The sequence below is a fragment of the Pongo abelii genome, chromosome 4 (assembly GCF_028885655.2).
Source record: "Pongo abelii isolate AG06213 chromosome 4, NHGRI_mPonAbe1-v2.0_pri, whole genome shotgun sequence".
NCBI classification, from domain to species: domain Eukaryota; kingdom Metazoa; phylum Chordata; class Mammalia; order Primates; family Hominidae; genus Pongo; species Pongo abelii.
Window position 1 is genome coordinate 20,186,254 of NC_071989.2, and position 10,693 is coordinate 20,196,946.

At 35.8% G+C, this 10,693-nt stretch overlaps 1 protein-coding gene across 2 annotated transcripts in view; it reads right to left on the reverse strand.

The window, feature by feature from the left end:
* The window catches only part of CDH18 (cadherin 18), a 366,676-nt gene extending 359,589 nt beyond the window's left edge, over positions 1-7,087 (reverse strand). For both annotated transcript variants that reach the window (XM_024247646.3, XM_024247650.3), the window contains exon 1: positions 6,821-7,087. In XM_024247646.3, coding sequence (XP_024103414.1) covers positions 6,821-7,048 — 228 coding nt within the window. In that variant the 5' untranslated portion in view covers positions 7,049-7,087. The remainder of the gene's footprint in view (positions 1-6,820) is intronic.
* Between the last annotated feature and the right edge of the window lie 3,606 nt (positions 7,088-10,693).

Genomic DNA, 10,693 nt, shown 5'->3' on the forward strand with positions numbered 1-10,693 from the left:
ACAACTGGAAGCCATTATCCCAAGTGAGCTAACACAGAAACAGAAATTCAAATACGTATTCTCACTTGTAAGTGGGAGCTGAACACAAGGTATTCATGGATATAAAGATATGAACATTAGACAGGGGACTACAAGCGGGGGTGAAGTAGAAAGGGGAGGAAGGGTTGAAAAACTACCTATTGATTACTGTGCTTACTACCTGGGTAATGGGTTTGATCACACACCAAACCTCAGCATCACACAATATACACATGTAACAAAAATGCACATGTGCCCTTCGAATCTAAAATAAAGGTAGAAATTTTTTCAAGTCTACTTAATATTATTTTATAATGTAAAATATAACTATAGATACAAAAATTTCAATCGAGTTCAAAGATAATTTGGAACAATCTTACCTAATTCATCTATTAAAAAACATTCTTTTAATACCAGAACTGCATTTTATGAGTATTATTTTATGTCTGTTGACAAAATGTTTGCTGGCATTTCTGTGACAGGGAGGAATAGAAAAGGTACTTTTCAGCTTTTTGGAGTTATCCCTTCTCACGTTCACGGTGATCACAATAATTCTATTTTTTATACAAGAGTGCTATGAAATTTCTTTTGGTGTTTTTGTCATGACGTCTTAGCACATGCCTATGTCCTGTATGCTATTGCTTAGGTTTTCTTCTAAGATTTTTATGGTTCAGGGTTTTATATTTAAGTCTTTAGTCCATCTTGAGTTAATGTTTGTATAAGGTGTAAGGAAGGGGTCCGGTTTCAGTTTCCTGCATATGTCTGGCCAGTTTTCCCAGCATCATTTACTGAATAGGAGATCTTTTCCCTATTGCTTGTTTTTGTCAGGTTTGTCGAAGATCAGATGGTTGCAGATGTGTGGTGTTATTTCTGAGGTCTCTGTTCTGCTCCATTGCTCTATATGTTTTGGTACCAGCACCCTGCTGTTTTGGTTACTATAGGTTTGTAGTATACTTTGAAGTCAGGTAATGTGATGCCTCTAGCTTTGTTCTTTTTGCTTAGGATTCTCTTGGCTATACAGGGTCTTCTTTGATTCCATATGCAATTTAAAATTTTTTTTTCTAATTTTGTGAAGAATGTCAATGGTAGTTTGATGGGAATAGCATTGAATCTATAAATTACTTTGGGCAATATGGTGATTTTCATGATATTGATTCTTCCTATCCATGAGGATGGAATGTTTTTTCATGTGTTTGTGTCCTCTCTTATTTTCTTGAGCAGCGGTTTGTGGTTCTCCTTGAAGAGGTCCTTCACATCCCTCGTTAGCTGTATTCCTAGGTATTTTATTCCCTTTGTAGCAATCGTGAATGGGAGTTCATTCATGGCTCTCTCCTTGCCTATTGTTGGTGTAAAGGAATGCTTGTGATTTTTGCACATTGATTTTGTATCCTGAGAGTTTGCCGAAGTTGCTTACCAGCTTAAGGAAATTTTGGGCTTACATTATGGGGTTTTCTAAATGTAAAATCATGTCATCTGCAAACAGAGACAACTTCAATTCCACTCTTCCTATTTGAATACCCTTTATTTCTTTCTCTTTCCTGATTGCCCTGGCCAGAACTTCCAATACTATTTTGAATAGGAGTGGTGAGAGAGGGCATCGTTGTCTTATATTAGTTTTCAAAGGAAATACTTCCAGCTTTTGCTCATTCAATATGATATTGGATGTGGGTTTGTCATGAATAGCTCTTATTATTTTGATATATGTTCCATCAATACCTAGTTTATTGAGAGTTTTTAACATGAACAGATGTTAAAATTTTATCAAAGGCCTTTTCTCCATCTATTGAGATAATCATGTCTTTGGTTCTGTTTATGTGATGGATTACATTTATTGATTTGCATATGTTGAACCAGCCTTGCATCCCAGGGATGAAGCTAACTTGATCTGGGTGAGTAAGTTTTTTGATGTGCTGCTGGATTCAGTTTGTCAGTATTTTACTGAGGATTTTCTCATTGATGTTCATCAGGGATATTGGCCTGAAGATTTTGTTGTTGTTGTTGTGTCTCTTCCTGGTTTTGGTATCAGGATGATGCTGGCTTCATAAAATGAGTTAGGGAGGAGTCCCTCCTTTTCAATTGTTTGGAATAGTTTCAGAAAGAATGGTACCAGCTCCTTTTTGTATTTCTGGTAGAATTCAGCTGTGAATCTATCTGGTCCTGGGATTTTTTTTTTTTTTTTTGATTAGTAGGCTATTAGTTACTGACTCAATTTCAGAGCTTGTTTTTGGTCTATTCAGGGACTTAACTTATTCCTGGCTTAGTCTTAGTAGGGTGTATACATCCAGGAATTTATCCATTTCTTTTAGATTTTCTAGTTTACTTGCAGGGAGGTGTTTATAGTATTCTCTGATGGTAGTTTGTATTTTTGTGGGGACAGTGGTGATATCTCCTTTATCATTTTTTATTATATCCATTTGATTCTTCTCTCTCTTCTTTATTAGTCTAGCTAACAGTCTATTTTGTTAATTTTTTCAAAAAAAAAAAAAACAGCTCCTGGATTCATTGATTTTTTTTTGGAGGGTTTTCATGCCCCTATCTCCTTCAGTTCTTCTCTGATCTTAGTTATTTCTTGTCTTCTGCTAGCTTCTGGATTAGTTTGTTTTTGCCTCTTTAGTTCTTTAAATTGTGATGTTAGGGTGTCGATTTGAGATCTTTCTAGCTTTCTGATATGTGCATTTAGTGCTATAAATTTCCCTCTTAACACTGCTTTAGTTGTGTCCCAGAGATTCTGGTGTGTTGTCTCATGGGTCTCATTGGTTTCAAATAACTTCTTGATTTCTGCCTTAATTTCATTATTTACACAGGAGTCATTCAGGAGCAGGTTGCATGAAATTGAAATTGCATGATTTTGAGTGAGTTTTTAAATTCTGAGTTCTAATTTGATTGCAGTAGATGCTGGCAAGGCCCTAGAGAAACAGGAACATGTTTACACTGTTGAAGGGAATGTAAATTGGTTCAACCATTGTGGAAAACAGTGTGGGAATTCCTCAAGGATCTAGAATTAGAAATACCAGTTGACCCAGCAATCTCATTACTGGATATATACCCAAAGGACTATAAATCATTCTACTATAAAGACACATGCACATGTATGTTAATTGCAGCACTATTTAAAATAGCAAAGACATGGAACCAACCGAAATGTTTATCAATAATAGGCTAAATTAAGAAAATGTGGTACATATACACCATGGAATAGTATGCAGCCATAAAAAGGAATGAGATCATGTCCTTTGCAGGGACATGGATGAAGCTGAAAGCCATCATCCTCAGCAAACTAACACAGGAACAGAAAACCAAATACCACATGTTCTCACTCATAAGTGGGAGTTGAACACTGAGAACAGATGGACACAGAGAGGGGAAAAAACACACACCAGGGCCTGTTGCGGGGTGGGGGTGAGGGGAGGGAACTTAGAAGACAGGTCAATAGGTGCAGCAAACCACCATGGCACAACCCTGCACGTTCTGCACATGTATCCCATTTTTTCATTTGTTTGTTTCTTTGTTTTTTTTTTTAGAAGAAATAAAGAAAAAAAAGAGTACTATAAAAATAATTGATTCACTATGAATGCATTTATAAATGTGAGGTTAAATTAATTTTCTAAGTCCAAGTTAAAATAATGGCACAGAAGGGAATTATTTTAAGCATATAGTAATTGCTGAGCTTTGCAGTTTTTAGTTTTTAATTTTTAGTTAAGCATTTATGTTACAGGGGGTGTGTGGGAGAAAAAAAATCTGTACAATTAAGTTAGAATTGCCCATAAAGGCAAATTAGAATAAAGTAGACAGACTATGAGTGAGGTGTCCCTGGGTCAGATGAGGAATAAGAGGACACACTTTCATGTTTGACCTTTTATACCTGTGCATTTGTCCATCCATACTACAAACAGAATAGACAACAGTTTCACAGAACCTCCACAAACCTGAACAGCATCACAAACCTCCATCGCCTCCTGATATGTGAGGAGCTCTGAACCATATGTTCATTGGCACCATATGTTCATTCAATTCCAGAAAGATTGTTTAGAACTGATCTTCCTATTGAGGCTTCATCTTTTACTAAAACTGTGCGAGCCTGAAAAACAAGTTGTCTGAATTTCCCTCCCTTTTCCAGAAAGTTTTGTTTCTGTTTCTTAGTCAGATTAAAATTTTAAGAAATATGCATCATAAAATATTTTTGATAATAAAATAGTTTTCCTCTTGGTTTATTCCAAAAAGGGCAATTTTAATGATTTTTTCTTGTGCTAATTTCAAGGATGGAAAGGATATAGAAAAAGGATTTTGATCGAACTAATTTACACTCCCACCAACAGTGGAAAAGTGTTCCTATTTCTCCACATCCTCTCCAGCATCTGTTGTTTCCTGACTTTTTAATGACCGCCATTCTACCTGGTGTTAGATGGTATTTCACTGTTTTTTATTTGCATTTCTCTAATGTCCAGTGATGATGTGCGTTTCTTCACATGTTTGTTGGCTGCATAAATTTCTTCTTTTGAGAACTGTCTGTTCATATCCTTTGCCTACTTTTTGAAGGGCGTGTTTGTTTTTTTCTGGCAAATTTGTTTAAGTTCTTTGTAGATTCTGGATATTAACCCTTTGTCAGATGGATAGATGGCAAACATTTTCTCCCATTCTGTAGGTTGCCTGTTCACGCTGATGATAGCTTCTTTTGCTGTGCAGAGGCTCTTTAGTTTAATTAGATTTCATTTATCAATTTTGGCTTTTATTGCCATTGCTTTTGGTGTTCTGGTCATGAAGTCTTTGCCCATGCCTACATCCTGAATGTTATTGCATAGGAGTTCTTCCAGAGTTTTTTATGGTTATAGGTCTTAGGTTTAAGTCTTTAATCCATCTTGAGTTAATTTTTGTATAAGGTGTAAGGCGATTCCTCAAGGATCTAGAACCAGAAATACCATTTAACCCAGCAATCCCATTACTGGGTATATACCCAAAGGATTATAAATCATTCTACTATAAAGACACTTGCACACCTATGTTTATTGTAGCACTGTTCACAATAGCAAAGACTTGGAACCATCCCAAATGCCCATCAATGATAAACTGGATAAAAAAATATGACACATTTATACCAGGGAATACTATGCAGCCATAAAAAAGGATGAGTTCATGTCCTTTGCAAGGACATGGATGAAGCTGGAAACCATCATTCGCAGCAAACTAACACAGACACAGAAAACCAAACACCACATGTTCTCACTCGTAAGTGGGGGTTGAACAATGAGAACACATGGACACAGAGTGGGAAAAAACACACACCAGGGCCTGTCTGGGGTCAGGGGCTAGGGGAGGAATAGCATTAGGAGAAATACCTAATGTAGATGACGGGTTGATGGGTGCAGCAAACCACCATGGCACGTGTATACCTACGTAACAAACCTGCATGTTCTGCACATGTATCCCAGAACTTAAAGGTATAATTTTTTTTTTAAAAAAAGGATTTTGAAGTTCATAACCCAGATAAATTTCTACTAATCTAATATATTATGCTTTGATGTTATTACATTTTTAAAAATTTATTTTATGAAATACTTGGTAGGGAAAAAAGCATACAATGAAGACAGTTCTTCTGTCTCATTTTAATATGCATATGAGAATATGATACAATTGTTTTAGATCTTTTTTTATGTTCTATATTCTGACTCCACAGCTCCTGCCTTGTATAGAAAATGCAGCTGTAACCCAGTCCCTGTTGGACAAGGGGTGGAACAGATGGCTTGTGATCCTGTACTGCCTACACATTAGGGAAGCACCACGGCTTAGATGGAATACTATTTTTTTTAGTACTAACAGTGCTAAAGTGAGAATAAATCATCAATCAGGGGGATAGAAGCCACTGAGCCTGCAGTCACGGATATTCTACTGCTGTGCTTGCTGTTTCTCCCATAGGTTCTGAACAAACTGAAGTGTGGCTACTTCCAAAGACCAGTAATTAATCAGAAGAAGGCCTCTCCAATTCCCACTTCGTTCTCAATCCTAGAGCCTAGATGATACATGCTTAAACTCTCCCATGTTACTGACCACAAAATTTCCTGAACAGTTTGATCAGCCATTAAGTTTTCTTGTCTGCATTTTTGAGAGAAAGGGAACTTGACCTGAAATTACTGATCATTTTGTTAACTTCATTCTATTGTGATTTTTTTTCAAAGCCTGTATATCCAGTGCATACTTAATCTATATTAAAAGATTTCAATGTTTTTATGAAAATTAACTTTGGGGTTGGAAAAATATTCATATGATTTTAAAGGCTAACTTAAGAGTACATCTCTAAAAATTAATAGAGAATATTAGATATTTTCTAATATTTAATTATGATATTAGAAAATACGTGTGATGTTTTCATGATAGAGTGTCTTCTTTTTAGCCACATGTGCAGGAGCAATATATGAAAATAGCAGTAAATATCAGTGTGCCAATAAGTGACATGTGAATTCCAATATACCTTCAAGGTAATAAAGAAAAAATTATTTACTTAATTGTGTGTTCCATTAAGTCTTTCCAATTTACAAGAAAGAACAGAAAAAGTAATATGCTTGTTATGAATATGCAGTCTTGTATGTATGGGCCAATGTTTAGAGAGGTATAATATGACGAATAATGTTTTCTTTTTACAATTATTATTTTGAGCTCTCTAGTATAAGTAGTAGTTTCTATAGCATAATTCGCTCTACAGCATAATTTGCTTCATTTGTCTATCTCTTCAAATATTTCTCCAACATGAGCTCATCTTACCCCACAATTTCTCAGGATAGAAAAAACAGCAAAATAAACAAAAATTTACCTTTCCAACATACTGAGGATCTGGTCCCATATGTTCTTCTAAAACAAAGAACTGATTCCATACCCATCCCCTTTTGGGACGATGATGGACTTCGGTTTCACCTTCAATGTGTTTGGTTTGGTTTCTCATCACCTTGATGGAGCTGTGGTGAGCAGTTCCATAACACCTCTGCACAAAACAGAGACACACTAGGACTGGACAGATGCAAGATGTGCTCGTAATTTTCATTGTAAGATAACTTTCCAGTTCACAGTTTTCCTTCCTTTCCTTGTCAGGTACAAATGCTTAGTCAGCATTCAAGAGAGAAGCCAGAGCATCTTTAGGAAGGACAGTCCAAAGTAAATTGTTTAGCGTGTCCATGATTTAACTGTCCATCAGGGAAAGGTCAGATCATATTTACATTCTGAACCACTTGGAAAATCAAAGCTGTAGTTGTCTGATTCCAACTCTTCACAGTAGTGGAACACAAGCAACCATTTTCAACCTAATGGAAAGAGAAAATTATATGTGTTACAAAACATGGTTTTTTTAACTATTTGCTCTGAATACAAATGATACTATTTTGCAATGTGATACTGATAGGCAAAGAACATATGCAAAATCTTTAGGACACATCCACAAACTTATATACCTATATGTCTACATGCATTTTTACATGAACCTTCCTGTCTGTACCATTAATTCTCAATTACAAATATATGTATAATTCTTGTTTTTGTTAGACATAATACAAATTTGTTATATATACTACACATTAATTACCTACTGTTTAAGACTCATCAAACTTTGACAAAATATCCCAAGGTCTGAAAAATTGTCACAGACCATAACAGCAATCAAATAGTTACTTAAAGTGCTCAGTAAGTAAAATGGAAGAAAATAAAAGATCAAAGAAAAAGGTGGCTGAAAAAAAAATGAATGCAACTTAAAATCACTCCAGGTTTGGGGAACAGATTGGCAGAGTTGAGTGTGAGTGACAATGTCAATTGGCTGAATTATAGATTGTGTACATTTTGATAGGTCCTGCATATCTACCTGGGGTATGGACTTCATACACAGACAAGGCAGATTTTCAAGTTTGGGAATTACATTACTAGGCTTGATTTCTAGTACACATAATTCTAGCAATTATCTAAAGACAGGATTAAAGAAAGAAAAAAAATAGCAGTAAGTAAACAGAGGAAAAATGTTTCGATTTTTAAAATAAAAAAAAGTTGAAGGCCGGGTGGGGTGGCTCACGTCTGTAATCCCAGCACTTTGGGAGGTCGAGGTGGGCAGATCACGAGGCCAGGAGATGAAGACCATCCTGGCTAGTACAGTGAAACCCGTCTCTAGTAAAAATACAAAAAAAAAAAAAAAAAAAAAAATTAGCCAGGCCTGGTGGCGGTCACTTGTAGTCTCAGCTACTCAGGAGGCTGAGGCAGGAAAATGGCGTGAACCCAGGAGGTGGAGCTTGCAGTGAGCCGAGATCTGAGATCGCGCCACTGCACTCCAGCCTGGGAGACAGAGTGGGACTCCGTCTCAAAAAAAAAAAAAACAGAAAAGAAAAGAAAAAAAACGCGTTGAAGACATGGGTGTAGGTTATACTATGATTGGGCAACAAAGTAAAACATGAAAAACATTTCTGAAAAACTAATGACAGGATATGGGAGAGACAAGAATGACTGAAATTTGGGCTGGGTGTGGTAGCTCACGACTGTAATCCAAGCACTTTGGAAGGCTGAGGCAGGCAGATCACTTGAGGTCAGGAGTTTGAGGCCAGCCTGGCCAACATGGTGAAATCCCGTCACTACTAAAAATACAAAACTAGGTGGGCGTGGTGGTGCACGCCTGTAATCCCAGCTACTCGAGAGGCTGAGGCAGGAGAATCGCTTGAACCCCAGGAGGTGGGTGTTGCAGTGAGCAGAGATCATGCCATTGTAAGCTTATTTAAAGAATATAAATTTTGCATCAAGTTTTGCTGTAGTATTATATATGTGTGCTTGAGTATATGTTTAGGAAGATTACATTGATTCAAGAATATGGCTATTTCATTTAGTAAAAAGTACTAAATAAATCACTTTCTCATTGCATGCAATTCATCCCTGCAAATCAGCACAAACTGAAATGTAGATCTGAATAAATAACAAATTGACATGACAGTATAATTAACTTATAATACTGAATACAAATAATCGGTTACAGCATGATTCTCTTACACAGTTGAGGAAAGATGCTGCACAGATTTGGTCACAAAGGAAAAAAGTCACGTGAGACTCAAGAGCAGGGCATTTTTCTCTGAGTATTTCTCTCCTTAAATGAGGGTTAGTAATAGTGCTTACTTCACCATTGTGCAACAATTGTGTGGGATTAGAATAATTGGAATTTCGTTTTTATCATTTGACAAATATAGAATTTATGTTTTCAAATGTTTTGTGAAAGCAAAGTATCCTTCCCTCTGGTTTAAATCAAAACAACTTCAAAACTCTCCTAAAATATGAGAGAGCAATACTATTCTAGCTCCAAAATGGCAAGAGCATTGGAAAGAGAGTCAGAAATCACAGGTTTTATTTTTTGATAATTTACTTACTATATGAATTTATGTGAACTATCTCATTATTTTCAGTCTCACTCTCCTCATTTATTAAAATTTGTGACTAGAATAACTGTATTTAATATTCTTTCCAACATTTGTAATAAAGTATTTGAATAAATTTATGTTAAACTTTTTATTTCCCAAGAGGTTCTTAATTTTCAAATCATGAATTTCAAAAAAAAAAGGAAACTTTATCTAGCTTTTCTTCTTAGAGGCCAAGTTGTTGAAGACATAGAAGGTGTTGTTATTTTAATACTTTCACACCATTTGGTGTGATTTTCAAATAAAATTAACATCTTTGCCCTTCATGCTAAGTTGTTTAACAAAGCATAATTTATGAGTACAAGGTGAAGAAAGTGGCTTTTGTAATGCATTACAGATATGTAAAATGAGTGTTTTCTTTACAATACTGATTGTGAGTCATTCCAAAAATATATAAATGCATTTTGATCTACATATACTTTATATGTTTGTGAATCTCAATTATGACAATTATGAAAAGAGATAGATATATACTGTGCTATGGAATAAAAGAACAAATGTAAACATCACTACAGTGCTTATGGAGATAATTTTATTTACTGTATAATAAGAGGACATAACTTCAAATATAAAATTTTTCTGCATTACTGCAAGAAATCTGTCTCTGCATAGGTTAGAAAAAATTGAAAGGCAAATAATAAGAAAATAAACCAGTGATTGAGACCAATACAATAGAAATGTGTGGTAGGCATTTTCCATTTAATGACTGAGCAGTGTTCAAAGACCCTTCTGCTTTCATGGAACATTCCAATATGTGAATTTTGATAAACCGAGCCCTAACTTTCACCACTAGTCACTTAGACACTGATACTGTCTGGCTCTGTGTCCCCACCTAACTCTCATCTTGAATTGTAATCTGAATTGTAACCCCCATTTTGGGAAAGGGACCTCATGGGAGGTGACTGGATCATGGGGGCTGTTCCCCCATGTTGTTCTCTTGATAGTGAGTAAGTTATCACAAGATCTGACGGTTTTATAAGGGGCTCTTCTCCCTTCACTCTGCACTTCTCTCTCCTGTTGCCTTGTGAAGAAGAACATGTTTGCTTCCCATTTGCCATGATTATAAGTTTCCTGAGGGCTCCCCAGCCATGTGGAACTGTGAGTCAATTAAACCTCTTTGCTTTATAAATTACCCAGGCTTGGGTATTTCTTTATAGCAGCATGAAAATAAACTAATACAATACATTTTACCAGTAGAGTGGGGTGCTGCTATAAAGATACCCAAAAATGTGGAAGTGACTTTGGAACTAGATTAA